Here is a 16,781-nt window from a genome sequence, read left to right as displayed (position 1 = left end):
GATGTCTGAAATGGAGCTGAGCTTGAACAATGAAGGGTTGTGGGGGGAGCAATACAGTCATTAGCAGGCAAACACAGGAATATTCAGAACTGGGAAAGCTGCTACAAACATCTCAAAGAGACTGAAAAACAGCACAGAAGCTGAAAAACTCCATAGGATGTAATGACTGAAGCTTTCCCTCTCCCAACCCTGGTTAAAATATACAGCGATATGAAGTAGAACCGGCAGTTATCCGACATATAATGACAAAATTACAAAACTGTGATTGATCTATTTAACATGCCAGTACAGCCAAGAGTAGTGACACCCTTAACATTGTTGGGGAGAGACAACATCATTGATAGGGTTGTGCACTGGTGAACCAGTCATTCTTAACAAGAGCCAGAAACAAAAACAGAAATTGCTGGAAAAGCTCAGCAAGTCTGGCAGCATCTGTGGAGAGAAATCAGAATTAACATTTTTGGTTGAGTGACCTTCCTCAGAATCCTAATCAACAATCACCCCAAATGGCAACTTGGGACCCATGTACACCAATTCTCATCTTGATCATATATGGCTGAAGACATAACTTTGTGTGACAATTGTATGACTTTATGAGGTGTATTTATTTATGACAAAAGGTTGTGACAGAAGTGTTTGACAGTCTGTTCCAAAGCCAATAAAGTACACAGCTTGTAAGGCCTTGGGTTTTTTTCTTTGAAGTTGGCACAATAGACACAGCCTGAATGGGCAGGGTCAAGGTCCACAGTGCCAGTATTTTTATAGTTTTAGTTTTTCCGTGGCAGCTGTTGCTGGGGTCTTGAAGCTGGGTTTGGGAGTTGCAGTGTATCTCTCCCTGCTACTCAAGTGTTTTCTCGATATCTTTCCTCTGGGACAGGACAATTGTCTGCAGGACTATCTATTTTACTGAATTTGCCTTTTACCAAGGGGGTGTTTATGGGATGTTACTATATTATGTTACGACGTGGGGTAAACCCTCCTGCTTACCTTACTCCCGCAACACAGGAAAGACTTATCCCATGCAGTAATCTGTGAAAATTCGAGAGGCCAAGAACTATTTAAATTAAAAATTAACAACTTTACTTCTTAAAATAATTAACTAACAACTAGATACAACTCTTTCCTCTAACCTATGTTTTACCTTCCCTTCTATAATACTAGTCCGATAAAAGTCCCCAATTTAGATGTACCACAAATTCAAGTTTTCAAAACCAGCCAGCTGTCGAATCTTCTATTTGGATCTTCCTGTGTTGTCTTCTCTTCTTCTTAGGGATTATGTTTCACAGGGCACAGATCTATAAAGGTACCTTTAAGCGAGCTATTTTTCGGGCAGTCTCGATATGCTGGTTTCGTGGCAATTCTTCTCCCAACTGTTCAATTTTCCCCTATCTTATACCCCCAAAGTGTTGGATTGTGTCATTGGCTTTTAATATTGTCAATATACTCAATTCAAACTTGACTGGATTTTTTGGGGGTATACTTTAAACTGATTGCCTAATTCAAATCTGTTTTTGTCTCCAGGCAACCAGCTACATGAACTGCTGGACCACGTGCTACATTGTATCTTGTTGAGAATACTTGGTGCTGTCAGGTAGTTCTGCTAGCTTCTAACTTTCTTAAAGGTGTAGTACACCCACATTTTTATAACCCCTCCCCTCTTAAGAAAAAATGAACCATATAATTTTCATGGAAATTATAATGAAAAGTTGGTTTCATTCTTTTCTTCTACTTTTTAAAACACATTCCCCTAACATATAGATAATGTTAAAATAAGTTCACCTTAACTTCTTCCCATCACACATATATACAATATTAAATAAATACAAATCTCATCTAAACTTTATCAGTTAAATCTGCAATAAAGCATCAGCGATTACATTCTTACGACCCACAACATGTATGATTTTTTAATTAAAAGACTGTCAGATAAGACTTCAACGAAATAGTCTCATATGCTTGTCTTTAAAGCCTTCTAAAAATGTAAGAGGATTGTAATCCATGTACACGACAGTCTCCGACACATTGTTTGTGACATAGACATTAAAATGTTGTAAGGCCAGTACCAAACTCAATAGTTCTTTTTCAATTGTGGAATATTTACTCTGGTAGATATTTGGCTTCTTTGAAAAGTAACCAACTGGCAGTTCAAACCCATCCTCATCTTCCTGTAGGAGTACAGCTCCAAATTCAATGTCACGAGAATCTTTCACTGGCGACTTTAAATAGTTTTGAAAGGTTTGGTGTAGTTAAAACTGGTGCACAGGTTAATATTGCTTTCAAATAGTTGAATGCCTCCTGACATGATTCTGTCCACTGAAACTTTGCGTACTTCTTCAGCAAATCGGTTAACGGTGCCACTACACTGCTGAGGTTTGGAGCAAACTTCCAATAGAATCCACTGAGTCCTAAGAATTGAAGCACCTCTTTCTTCGAGATTGGTGGTGGAAATTCCTCGATGGCCTTCATCTTTGTCTTTCGTGGGGTCAACCTTCCATGACTGATGTTATGCCCCAAGAACGTCACCTCTGCTTTTGCAGAGTCCATTTCATTTAAGTTTGTCACCAGTTTTGCTTCTTGTAGTCATTCAAAGAGCTCTGCCAACTGTATCATGTGATTTTTCCAGGATTTACTAAAGATCGCTGCATTGTCCAAATAGACTGCACAGTTTGTTAACCCAGTCACAACTCTGTTCATGAGTCTTTGGAATGTGGTGGGTGCGTTCTTCATTCCAAAGAGCATCACATTAAACTGATATAGCCCATCTGGGGTTACAAATGCAGAAATTTCTTTTGCCGACTCTGATAAAGGTACCTGCCAGTAACCACACATTAAGTCCTACTTGCTGATATAACTGGCTTGTCCTACTCTCTCGATACAGTCCTTCAATCTAGGAGTTGGATATGAGTCCGATTTTGTAAAGGCATCGATCTTCCAATAATCCACTCAGAATCGTTGAGTCCCGTCCGGTTTGAGAACTAAGACAATTGGTGACCTCCACTCACTCTGGCTTGGTTTGATAATGTCCTCATCAAGCATGGCCTCCACCTCCATCTGGACCTGTCTGGCTTTGAAAGGATTAAGCCGATAGGGGTGTTGTTTTATCAGAGCAGAATTCCCTATGTCTACTTCATGTACAAAAGCATTAGTCCTCCCCATCTGATTCTTACATATGTCCTTATACTGCAGGAACAAACCTTTCAACTGCATTCTATGCACCTGGCCAATAAAAATGTGTTTGTACCTTAGTCTGAGTCTTTCATACCCCTAGGTGATCTCCTACACGTAGTTCAAGTGCTACCTGTAACACCACCTGTCTGTATGCTAGTTTACTAACCTATCCCACTCCTCAAGGATTTCTTCATTTTTTAATCTATTTTGAGGCACATCAAAATCCACATCATCTGGATGTGACTCCTCACTCTACGAGGCAGCTCATAACACCTGTTTCTCCAGTTCTTTCTCTCTAGCATAATACGGTTTCAACATGTTCATGTGACATACCCAATGCCTTTTTCTTCTCTCTGGCATCTTTACTAGATAGATCACCTGACTCAAGTTTTTCTCAATTTGATAGTGACCACTAAACCTGGCTTTGAAGGGATCTCTTATCACTGGTAACAGTACTATCACGTCATCCCCTTGGGAAAATGTCCGAGTCTCAGAACTCTTAACTGCCACCTGCTTCATTCTATACTGTGCCTTCTTTAGGTGCTGTTTAGCTAACCCACCTACTTGATTTAGTCTCTTCCTCACCTCCAATACATAATCTAAGCGTGAGATCTCTGACTTTGGTCCTGTCGATTTTTCTTTAATTCATTTCAAAGGACTCTCACTTCATGCCCAAGTACTAACCAGAAGGGAGTGAACTGAGTAGGTTTGTATGGGGGATCTGTAATGGCAAACAATACGAATGAGATCCCCTTATCCCAATCATTTGGGTAACCCTGTCAGTATGCTCTGAACATGTCTTCAAGGTCTGATTTCACCTTTTGAAAGCTCCCTGGGATTCAGGATGATACGCACTGGATTTAAGATGCTGTATTCCTAAACTATCCATAACTTCCTTAAACAGTCTAGCAGTAAAATTTGATCCGTGGTCTATCTGAATCTCTCTGGGTAGCCCATACCGTGTGAAGAAAGCTACTAACTCCTCTACCACCTTTTTTGCCTTGATACTCCGTAACGAAATTGCCTCCAGAAACCTGATAGGCACATCCATTATGGTTAATAAGTACTGGTTCCCACTTTTGTCAGGAAAGGACCTACACCATCAATTATAACCCCTGTGAAAGGTTCTTCAAATGCAGGAATTGGCAACAAAGGTGCTGGCTTTATTACCGCGTGGTTTACCTACCATTTGGCACGTATACACGTACAGCAAAAGTTAACCATATCCTTGTGCATTCCAGTCCAATAAAAATGTTTTCCTACCTTAGTCTGAGTCTTTCGTACCCCTAGACGACCACCTACACGTAGTTCATGTGCTACCCGTAACACCATGGGTCTGTAAGCTACCGGCAACACAATCTGGTGCACTTCAGTCTATCGCTCTTCTGCACTAACCTGCCGTGGTCTCCATTTCCAATTACTATTCAGCAGTTTAAATAATTAATTATTCTTTAATGATTTCCACTGGTATTAAGTTACTCCAATTTCTTTTTCTTTTGTTGTATTTTAGCTATAGTGCATGAATAAAGTGTGTTTTGCTTTGAGAATGGTAGTTTGACCAACCATCACTTGCCTTTAAAACAAAAAAAAGCTAGGGCCTAGGTTATCTTTTTAATACATTTTCAGGGCATTTGGTCTGGTTCATAACAATATGAGTTGAAGACATGACTTTTTGTAACTGAGGCACATGTTTACACTTGACAAAGTGCTTCCTCAACTGCAGACAGCCAGTCAGGAAGATGTGAACTCACCCTCTGTACAGGTTATCAGTCCTAGAGGTCCACAGCACCCCAACAACAGAAATAGGAGAACAGCAGGTACCACTACAGCAACAAGTGGCACAGAGATGGACAGCCAATGACACTCTGCAGCATTAAGAGACAACTGTGTGCAACGTGAGTGCAGGGACTGCTGAGAATCATGAACTGCTGATGCATGATATCAATTGTGAACATCATGGCTAACTCAGAATATACATAGCAATTCATGCAAATGCTACTTGTTTGTATTTTGTATGAAAAGAGTATATTTGGGATAAAGTACATTATTGTGCGAACCTGTATCCCAGCTTGCAACCAGTTTCAATAAAGTTACAACATAGTCCAGACTTGAAAATGAGAAAAATAAAAGAAGTAGTGGGCCTAAGAGCTCATGACAATGTCACTGAGCCAGTGACTACTCTGTCATAGTGGGAATGTCACATGTAATATCCTTCCAATCTCAATATTCTAACTTCCACTTGCTAGGGCTGATTGGTAAAGGGCTGGAACTCTTCATGTTCTCATACGGAAGATGTGAATCCAATTCAGAATATCAAACAGGTAAAATTATGAGGGCATGTTGAAATTTCCAAAAATGATTGAGTTTTTATTTTAATGTATGCCTGATTGTTTCTTTAGGTGGCTGAAGCAATGGAGATCATGCTATTGGCAGTCATTTCCCCGGTCATTCGTTGTGAATGGCGCCTGGAAGAATGGCAGGTTGCCATGGTTACAACTGTAAGTTTATTCCTTTGTGCGTTCCAGCTCTGTTTAGGGCATTATATTTCAGTGCTGGAGCATCTTAACTCAACTCCTGTGGTACAAGAGCAGCTTGTACTACGCTGGATTTATTGTTCAGAAAACAAATTCAATCCAAGGCTGACTTATGCAAACTGGGAGTCAGTGCGGTTAACCTCTAGCTTCAGTTATTGAGAATAATTTAAACTTTTTATTGCCTCAGGCTTTTAAAACTGAAGCTTGGAATTGTTTGGCTGCTCTTTTCTGACTCACTCACACTCTCTCTCCTAGTTGTGGAGTTTTGCACTGCGAACCATTCTGGTTTCTCAATCAAGTTATTTTTCACCTGGGATATTATTGTTAAACTGCCTCCAAGGTGTGGGCTCTGCTCCCCAGCAGAGTATCTGTACCCGATGCAGCAATGCTTACATTTCCTCCCTTAAGACAGGAATGAAACATGGACAATGTGGTGTTTACAGATTCAATGGATGTTTAATTCAGCTCTTGCTGTATACAAAGATAGCAAACGTTTCATTAACTGGCGCCTATGGGACCAGGAGTGTACCGGCTGATCAAATATTCTGGTTAATCAAGAGGTCCACATAATCAATGTAAAAACACCCACTAAGTCATAGGAACATAATAAAGGGAATATACGCATCACTGTTATAATTTATTTACAGCATAAATCACTTAAATAATAATGCAACCTTGTATTAAATAAAACCTACCGGCAAAATGCTTTCTCACTCGCATCCTTACTGACAACTCTGACATTGTGAAGATCGTGATAATACATAAACTCCTAGTATTTGAGTTATCTAATTTTGCCAGTTTATTGAAAGATCTGGTTCATAAGGTGACAGTTAAAACAAGATTTGCTGTATTATAGTCACAGGCACTCCAGCATCTGAGCTAAATAAAGTTATCTGGGTGTAAACAGTAACTTTTAATGAACACTTTCATAAATGTGATTTGTTTCAAGTGGTCCCATTTAAGAAAGAGCTTGAGACCTTTATAACCTCGAGTCATTTGCTGTGATGCAGTCGTGGTATCACAACCATGCTTCTTAGAGCTATGCTACATACTAATTTGTGAGACATCGTAAATCAAATATTCATGCTTTATATTAAGTTTAAAAAAAAGTTCTGGCGTTTATATTTCATTTTTCACAACCTCAAGATGTTCCAAAGTTCTTTAGTTTTTAGCTATGTGGAATCTAGAAACTGATTTTCGATGTTCATATATAGACTATGTTCATAGACATTCTCCTCTTAAAGTATGCATTCTGTTAGGTTTGTTAGGTTGGCAAATGCTTTATAAATTCATGTTTCTGTGATGAGATGTTCAGTTATTCTGCCCTGATTTATGAATTTCCACCCAGCGTATGCTTGACAATGTCAGATGCCCAATTTCTTTTCTGTCTGACTGTTTCTCTCTCTCTCTCTCTCTCTTTTCTTCAAAAGTTTCAGTCACAAGGAACAGTTCCTCAATTGAGAGAGCTTTGGAAGATTATGGCCATTATTTTCACAAGCATTATTTAAACACCAGCATTAAAAGCCATCTAGTTTTGGAGACTTGTCAATCTTCAATGTTATACTCTTAGTTGGTTTTAATTCAGTGAGATCTAACTGATTCATGATTGATTTGTTTGAAACATGTGGTATCATATCCTCTTCTTCTGCTATTAAGGTGGAAAAAAACTCAACAAAACATTCTAATTCTATCATTCCTGTTGACCTCTTAATGTTATATTTACTAACATTTGGGAATCAGTGCCAAAATTAAAAGACCAGTCTGATGGACAAAACAAGCAACAATCCTGCAATAATTAATGCCTCATGGTGTCATACCAAACAATGTCTCAGAAAGCACCATCGTTATTCTTGGGTATGTCCTGTCCCACTGGTGGCCGCGTTAGTGTCACAGTGGTATACAGTTGGAAAAGGTTTCCACTGGGAAACTTCACCATGAATCTGCATGCCAAGAAGTCTCATGGCATCAGACTAAGCAAAGAAATGAGCAAGTGATTACAAACTACTGTCCCACTTTGGCTCATGAGTAGTGCTCCTCTATTTTGAAAATCACTTAAAGGAAGGTTCTGAAGGTGGACAGGGTGCAGAATGCCCTGTGGGTGGAGGCTTTGATGCCCTTCAGTAAGAGTGGCTCGCAGCAGCATTACTGATCAAGCTGGTCAGGTCCTAAAGGACATTGCTGCTAGACCAAGTCTGTGACAGGTGGTGAAGGCACCATCAAGAAAGATAAACATACTTGACCTCATCCTCACCAATCTGCTGGCTGCATCTGTCAGTTACAGTATTGGTAAGAGTGACCACTACACAGTTATTGTGGAGATGAAGTCCTGTCTTCATGTTGAGAATACCTTCCATAACATTGTGTGGTATTATCATCATGCTATTATCTTTGTATAGATCTTCCAACTCAAGACTGGGCATCCATTAGGTGCTGTGGTCCATCAACTGCAGCAGGATTGTACTCCAGCCCAATCTACAACCTTAGGGTCTGGTATATCCCCCAGTTAACCATTACCATCAAGCCAGGGATCAACCCAGGTTCAGTGGGCAGCACCATGCATAACTAAAAGAAGATGGTGTCAACCCTGGTGAAGCTACCAAACAGGACTACTTTCATGTCAAACAGCATAGATAGCTAAAACTCAGCTAAGCGATTCCACAACCATTGGATCAGATCTAAGTTGTGCAGTCCTGCCACATCTAGTTGGGAATTGTTGTGGATAATTAAATGACTCATTGGAGGACAAAGTTCCACAAATATCCCCATCCTCAATGATGGGGAGCCCAACACATTAGTGCAAAAGGTAAGACTGAAGCATTCACAACAATATTCAGCTTAAAGTGCCAAGTGGAAGACCCATCTTGGTCTCCTCCAGTAGTCTTGGCCATCACAGATACTAGTCTTCAGCCAATTCGACTCACTCCACATGATGTGAAGCAATGGCTAGAAATACCGTATACTTAATCAAAAAGTGTGATGTTGGAAAAGCCCATCAGGTCAGGCAGCATTCAAGGAGCAGGAGAGTCGATGTTTCGGGCATAAGTCCTTCAACACATTTCTAATAAAGGGCTTATGCCCAAAACATCGATTCTCCTGCTCCTCGAATGCTGCCTAACCTGCTGTGCTTTTCCAGCACCGCACATTTTCAACCATGACTCTCCAGCATCTGCAGTCCTCACTTTCCTCATGATACTGGATACTCCAAAGTCTGTAGGCCCTTGATAAAATTGAAGTAATAGTGCTGAAGACTTGTGTTCCAAAACTTCCCAACAACTAGCCAAGCTGTTCCACTGCAGAGACCACACTAGCATCTATCTGGCATTGTAAAAAATTGCCCAGGTCTGTCCTGTACACAAAAAGAAGGTCAAATCCAACCCAGCCAAGTACCACCCCGCCAGTCTACTCTCGATCATCAGGAAAGTGATAGAAGGGGTCATCAATGGTGCTATCAAGCAGCACCTGTTCAGCAATAACCTGCTCAGTGACGCCCAGTTTGTGTTCCACCCAGGCCAATCACCTTCTGACCTCATTACAGCCTTGGTTCAAACATGGACAAAAGAGCTGAATTCCAGAGGGGAGGTGAGAGTGACAGCGTTTGATATCAAGGCTGCATTCAACCGAGTGTGACACCAAGGAACCTTAGCAAAACTGGAATGAATTGGTATCAGTGGGCAAACGCTCCCCTGGTTAGAATCATACCTGGCACATAGGATGATGGTTGTGGTTATTGGAAACTAGTTATTTTAGCTCCAAAATACTTCTGCACGAGTTCCTCACGGTAGTGACCTAGGCTTAACCAACTTCAGTTGCTTCATCAATGACCTTCCCTCCATCATATGATTAGATGGGCAATGTTCACTGTGCAATGTTCAGCACTCTTTGCAATTCCTCAGATGTTGAGGCAGTCCATGTTCAAATGCAACAAGATCTGCACTATATCCAGGTTTAGGCTGACAAGTGGCAAATAGGATTCACACCACACAATGGCAGCCAATGACCACCTCCAGTAAAAGTCAATCCAAGATTTATCCCTTGATATTCAATGGCATCCTCATCACTGAAACTCCCTCTGTCAACGTTCTGATGATTACCACTAAACAGAAACTGAACTGGATTTTTGTTCTGTGGTTACAAGAGTAGGTCAGAGGAATACTGCAGCGAGTAACTCACCTCCTTCCCCTCCAAAAGCTGTCCACCATTTACAATGGACAAGTCAGAAGTGTTATGAATGTTCTCCACTTGCCTGGATTGGTGCAGCTCCAACAACACTTGAGAAGCTCGACACCATCCAGGACAAAGTAACCCACTTGATTGGCACCACACCCACAAAACATCCACTCCCTCCATCACTGACACTCAGTAGCAGCAGTGTGTACTATCTACAAGATGTACTGCAGAAACTCACCAAAGATCCTCAGACAGCACCTTCCAAACCTACAACCACTTCCTCTAGAAGGACAAGAGCAGCTACTATAGGAAGACCACCACTTGCCAGTTCCTCTCCAAGCCAATCACTATTCTGACTTAAAAATATATCCCCGTCCTTCAGTGTCACTGGGTCAAAATCCTGGAACTCTCTTCCCTACAATACTGTGGGGTATCTTTCCAAAAATGGATTATAGGAGTTCAGGAAGACCACTCACCTCCACCTTCTCAAGGGCAACTACCCTTCGGCAGCAAATGCTGACCTAGCCAGTGACACCCATGTCACATGATTGAATAAAAATCATTTTTCCAGTTATTATTGTAATTTTTATCTGTCTTTGCCTATTTTCACATCTTTCAGTTTACTGAATTTTCCCAATTCTCTGTGTTATCCAAGTAATAATACAATAATAAATCATTTATAGATCACTGTATCAACAACACAAGGTGCATAACAAACAATTAGACAAAAATCAACACCTATGAAACTGCTGCCTTACAGTGCCAGTGACCCGGGTTTGATTCCAGCCTTGGGCAACTGTCTGTGTGGAGTTTGCACATTCTCCCCGTGTCGGCATGGGTTTCCTCCCACAATGTACAGGTTTGGTGGATTGACCATGGTAAATTGCCCATCGTGTTCAGGGAAGTGTATGTTAGGGGCATTAGTCCGGGGTAAATGTAGGGTAGGGGAATGGATCTGTGTAGGTTACTCTTTGGAGGATTGGTGTGGAGTTGTTGGGCCAAATGGCCTGTTTCCACACTGTAGTGATTCTATGATTCTAATTTTCTTGTAAGAGTGGGACAGATGAATTGTTCACTGGAGTCATGATATGTCTCCAAGAAAATATAACAGGGGAGGTTATCTCAAAGCATTGAATTTCATTGCCAACCGTGCGACCCAATTCTTAATCGAGCTGACATTGTAGATTTTAACCTGCCAGGGTTCTGCGATCAACTAAAATGAGATTCCTCTTTTAGTTTTATGTTGTAGTCTCATCTCTTTTGTCAGCTACAGCTGCTGATTTGTTAAGAGTTCCAGAGTAGTTTGATATGGTTGGATGAGGATGATCCACTGTCAAAGGATAAATGTGATGATTGCTTTCTGAAAGGACATTTTTGATCTTTGAAATAGGAAGTTGAGGAGTTAGTGGGGTGGACATGACCAAAATGCACTCTGATGGGGGCTCGCTCTTTGAGAAGTTGTAATAAGTCAGTATGACCTGAACGAAATTAAGGCCAAGCTCTGCCTAATTTGTGCCTTTAATAAAATGGTTTCAGATGGTGTTTCTGGGCTTCATGTCATGCAGTTGGATTTGGGGTTACCTGGCCGACAGGTATGGACGTTGGAAGGTGAGTGAAAAATGATTCCTTAAACAAGTTTAAAAAGTTAATGTAACAGAATGACATTGCATCCAGGTGGTGTAAAAGCTGAAAGGAACACTGGGTCATGTGAGATGACTAAAATCTTCATTGTAATTTTCAACTGTGTCTCCATAGGTAAAAACATAGTAGAGATATGAAGAAGTTTAGGGAAGGAGTTCTAGAGTTTAGACCTAAGTAGCTGAAGAGTTAGCCTACAGTCATGCCAGTAGAAGTATGATTAAAACTGGTGGTGTTCAAGAGATCAGAATTAGAGATGTGCACATTTCCTAAAGGGCTGTAGGAAGTTCTGGAGATGGTGAGGGGCCAGATGATGAGGGCCCATGATGTTCGAGGTGAGCTACTGGGATGGATTGAGGATTGGCTGTCTGACAGAAGGCAGAGAGTTGGGATAAAAGGTTCTTTTTCGGAATGGCAGCCGGTGACAAGCGGTGTCCAGCAGGGTTCAGTGTTGGGGCTACAGCTGTTCGCATTGTATATTAATGATCTGGATGAAGGGACTGGTGGCATTCTAGCAAAGTTTGCCGACGATACAAAGTTAGGTGGACATGCAGGTAGTACTGAGGAAGTGAGGAGGCTGCAGAAGGATCTAGACAGTTTGGGAGAGTGGTCCAGGAAATGGCTGTTGGAATTCAATGTGAGCAAATGTGAGGTCTTGCACTTTGGCAAAAAGAATAAAAGCATCGACTACTTTCTAAACGGTGAGAAGATTCATAAGGCCAAACTACAAAGGGATCTGGGAGTGCTAGTCGAGGATCCTCTAAAGGTAAACATGCAGGTTGAGTCCGTGATTAAGAAAACGAATGCAATGTTGTCATTTATCTCAAGAGGGTTGGAATATAAAAACACCATTGTGCTACTGAGACTTGATAAAGCTTTGGTTAGGCCCCATTTGGAGTACAGTGTCCAGTTTTGGTCCCCACACCTCAGGAAGGACATACTGGCACTGGAATGTGTCCAACGGAGATTCACACGGATGATCCCTGGAATGGTTGGTCTAACATATGAGGAACAGCTGAGGATCCTGGGATTGTATTCATTGGAGTTTAGAAGATTAAGGGGAGACTTAATAGAAACTTACAAGATAATACATGACTTGGAAAGGGTGGACGCTAGGAATTTTTTTCCGTTAGGCGAGGAGACTAGGACACATGGACACAGCCTTAAAATTAGAGGGGGTCAATTCAGAACAGAAATGCGAAGACATTTCTTCAGCCAGAGAGTGATGGGCCTGTGGAATTCATTGCCGTAAATTGCAGTGGAGGCCGGGACGCTAAATGTCTTCAAGGCAGAGATTGATAGATTCTTGTTGTCTCGTGGAATTAAGGGCTACGGGGAGAATGCGGGTAGGCGGAGTTGAAATGCCCATCAGCCATGATTGAATGGCGGAGTGGACTCGATGGGCCAAATGGCCTTACTTCCACTCCTATGTCTTATGGTCTTATGATGCAGGGATTTGAAAACAAGGATAGGGATTTTAAAATTGAGGTTTTGTTTAACCAGAGGCCAGTTTGGGTTAGAAAGCAATGGGATGATGGGTAAATGGCATTCAGTGAAAAGTAGGATGTGGATAGCAGAGTATTGGATGTCCTCAAGGTTGCCAAGGATAGAATGTCCGATGCCTACCGGGGCAAGAATAGTCAAGTCGGTAGGTGCCAAAGGTATGAATGAGACTTTCAGCAGCAAGAGAGATGAGGTAGCAGCAGAGATGGGTAATGTTATAGCATCGAGAATGGGTTATCTTAGTGATGGTGTTAGCATGCAGTTGGAAGCTCATCTCGGAGTCATGTCTACCATTGAGGTGGCGAACAGTCTAGTTCAGCCTTGCACCAATGACAAGGAGAGAGTGGTCAGGGACTGGAGATTATGGCAGGGGCATAAAGGCATTGGCTTCAGACTTCCCAATATTTAATTGGAGAAAATTTCTGCTCATCCATTTCTGCATGTCAGATAAACAACATGATTATTAAAGACACTGGAGGAGCAGAGAGAGAAACTTGAAACACATTTTCTCATGAGGTGCACCAAAATTTATCTTTGTGCTATGAACTTTCTTTAATTTTTGAGTGTCGCAAATGCCAAATAGAATACTGGTGTCTGAATTTCATATTCTCCTTAGTTTACTGGCTCGCAATTAGTTACTCACTTCCAGAAAAGTTTGGTGGGCTGACGGAACTCATTTCATTTGTGAAATCAACAGGAAGTTGAGACCATGACTGATCACATTTCACACACACTATTTAATTTTCACGTGAACCTCATTATCCTGATTATTAGCTTCCTCACCTTGTTCAATAAAAATGATATAAATTAAATATTGCCGATGCGGGACTACTGAAATGCAATAAAAAGTGCTGGAGAAGCTTTGGCAGTACCTGCAGGGAAAGTAACACAATAAATGTTTCAAGTGTGCTGAAGGAAATGATATGTTTGCTTTTATGACAAGGGAGTTGAAATGTAAAAACAAGAAGACTTTGTTACAATTGTGTAGGGATTGTGTCCAGTTTTGGTCTCATTACTCAGTATGGGATTTATTTGCTTCAAAGTGCTATGTTTGAAGGGGGGAGGGTTGGTTCTTGGTGATTGGTGTGAATCTTTGGAACTCTTTGTCTTGTTGAGTATACGCAAGGGAAAGGTTGATGCATTCTTGAGTACTGAGGGGATTAATGGATTGGGGAAGGTGGAGTTGTGGTGGAAGGTCAGTGTCAATCTTGTTGAATGACAAGCAATCACAAATACCCAAATCTCATCCCCTGCTTCTATGTCTTGTGCTTCATCATTTGTGAAACAAAGAGAGGTTGGGACTTGTGGGTGAAATGAATGCAGATATCATTTCAGTTTGCAGATGGAGGTTAATTATTCATTGCATTTTCAGAGAATGGTAGCTAACTAGTTTATTACTGCAGTATTGATAATGTATTCTACGCACAAAGCTTTCCTGTGCATATGGGTGAGGTGACCATTCTATTCGGGTAACCATTCTGTAGACCTAGGCTAGTCATCTAGAAAATGCAAGTTCATAGATCTATAGCAGCTTCACAGTTTGAGTTCAGTCAACAAATAACGTTTTTTTGATGAGAGAGAGCTGCCTATAAAGTTATCGAATTGTTGTAAAGACTCAACTAAATCCCTAGAGTCCTTTAGGGATTCTTCCCCAGTCTGGCCTACATATTGCTCTCATTTTCCCCTTCCTTGTTATAGAAAAACAAAAGGCATAAATGTTTTGAAATCTGCTCTCTTGCTTTTCTCCAAATATTTTTGGCAAACCTCCAAGAATCCAAAACTCTAATAATGTGTTCCCAAGCGTATCCTGGAATGTACACGCAGACTGTAATACCTGCCTTCAGGTAACTGACTGTTAGTTTTGGGCAAAAAAAGATACAAAGCTTTTTTTATATATTTATGGGAAATTGGTCAATATGGAATCTGTGTTTCTGACTTTGCCTTCTGTTCCAGATTCTTCTGCTCGTCACTGTCTGGAGTTCCTATTACTCAGGCTTGACTTCCTTTGCACATACCTATGGCTGGTTTGTCTTCCTCCGTTCCATGGTTGGATGTGGAGTGGCTGGTCATTCACAAGGGTAAGAAACGTGTTGTTGTCATAGAACATAGAATGTAGACAATAGGAGCAGGAGTAGGCCATTTGGCCCTTCCAGCCTGCTCTGCCATTCAAACGGATTAGATTAGATTCGGTTACTTACAGTGTAGAAACAGGCCCTTCGGCCCAACAAGTCTACACTGACCCTCCGAAGAGCAACCCACCCGGATCCATTCCCCTACATTTACCCCTGCACCTAACATTATGGGCAATTTAGCATGGCCAATTCACCTAAACTGCACATTTTTGGACAGTGGGAAGAAACCAGAGCACCCGGAGGAAACCCACGCAGACATGGGGAGAATGTGCAAACTCCACACAAACAGTTGCCTGAGGTGGGAATTGAACCCAGGTCTCTGGCACTGTGTGGCAACAGTGCTAACCACTGTGCCATCGTGCTGATCATCCAACTCCATACCTTGTTTCTGATTTCTCCCCATCTCCTATCATCCCTTTATATCTAACTCCTTCTTGAAAAAATCAAATGTTTTGGCCTCAACCACTCACAGAATTACAACAGGTTCTGCACTCCCAGCACGGTGGCACAGTGGTTAGCACTGCTGTCTCACAACGCTAGAGACACGGGTTCATTTCCTCCCTCAGGCGACTGACTGGAGTTTGCACATTCTCCCTGTGTCTATGTGGGTTTCCTCCTGGTGCTCCGGTTTCCTCCCACCGTCCAAAAATGTGCAGGTTAGGTGAATTGGCCATGCTAAATTGCCCGTACTGTTAGGGGCAGCGGTAAATGTAGGCAAATGGATCTGGGTGGTTCGCGCTTCAGCGGGTCGGTGTGGACTTGTTGGGCTGAAGGGCCTAGTTCCACACTGTAAGTAATCTAATCCCTGGGTGACGAAATCTCTCTCACTTCAGTCCAAAATACCCTACCCTGTATCTTCAAACTATGACCCCTGGGAACATCCATTCAGCACTTAGTCTGTCTGGCCGTATTAGAATTTAATGAGTCACTATGAGATTTCTACCCCCACCTTCCATCCCCCAACCTAATTTTTCTAAATTCCAGTGAATTTAGTCCTACCAGATCCAGTCTCTCTTTATATATCAGTCTTGCCATCCAAAGAATCAGTTTAGTAAACCAACATTGCACTTCCTCAATAATCAGAACATCTTTCCTCAGATAGGGAGACCAGAACTGCACACAATGCTCCACAACCCTGTATAATTATGTAAGACATCCCTGCTCCAGTACTTGGATCTTTTTGCAATGAAGGCTAATGTATCATTTGCCTTCTTTACAGCCTGCTGTGCCTGAATGCTTATCGTCAGTGCCTGGGGTATGCAGACACCCAGCTTTTGTTGCACATTCCCCTCCCTCAATTTATAACCACTCAGATAATAAGCTGCCTTCCTGTTTCTTGCCACTATTTGGATAGCCTCACATTTATCCCCAGTGTCCTTCATCTACCATGCATTTACCCACTCACTCAACTTGTCCACACAACTAGTGAACTTGTTCTTCTCTGTCTCTGTGTCAAAATTCTGGAAATTGTTCATTACGGTTTGGCAGGTGTTGCTGGTCATTTATCTATCGTATTTATTATCTATCGTAAATGCACTGAGTCAACCACATTGCTGTGGGATTACCAATACTGCCATCCCTCAATTGATGCATCAATCATCCAACTTTTCCTCACCCTGACCATTTGTAGTGTTACCTT

General features: G+C 41.6%; 1 protein-coding gene across 3 annotated transcripts in view; it reads left to right on the top strand.

The window, feature by feature from the left end:
• The window catches only part of svopl (SVOP-like), a 164,778-nt gene that overhangs the window by 93,074 nt on the left and 54,923 nt on the right, over positions 1-16,781 (top strand). For all 3 annotated transcript variants that reach the window (XM_060840005.1, XM_060840006.1, XM_060840007.1), the window contains 3 exons: positions 5,568-5,666; positions 11,406-11,477; positions 14,964-15,088. In XM_060840005.1, coding sequence (XP_060695988.1) covers positions 5,568-5,666; positions 11,406-11,477; positions 14,964-15,088 — 296 coding nt within the window. The remainder of the gene's footprint in view (positions 1-5,567; positions 5,667-11,405; positions 11,478-14,963; positions 15,089-16,781) is intronic.

This window comes from Hemiscyllium ocellatum, chromosome 19, assembly GCF_020745735.1.
Source record: "Hemiscyllium ocellatum isolate sHemOce1 chromosome 19, sHemOce1.pat.X.cur, whole genome shotgun sequence".
In the NCBI taxonomy this organism is placed as follows: domain Eukaryota; kingdom Metazoa; phylum Chordata; class Chondrichthyes; order Orectolobiformes; family Hemiscylliidae; genus Hemiscyllium; species Hemiscyllium ocellatum.
The sequence above is the reverse complement of the archived record's forward strand: the minus strand, read 5'-3'. Positions and strand labels throughout refer to the sequence as shown.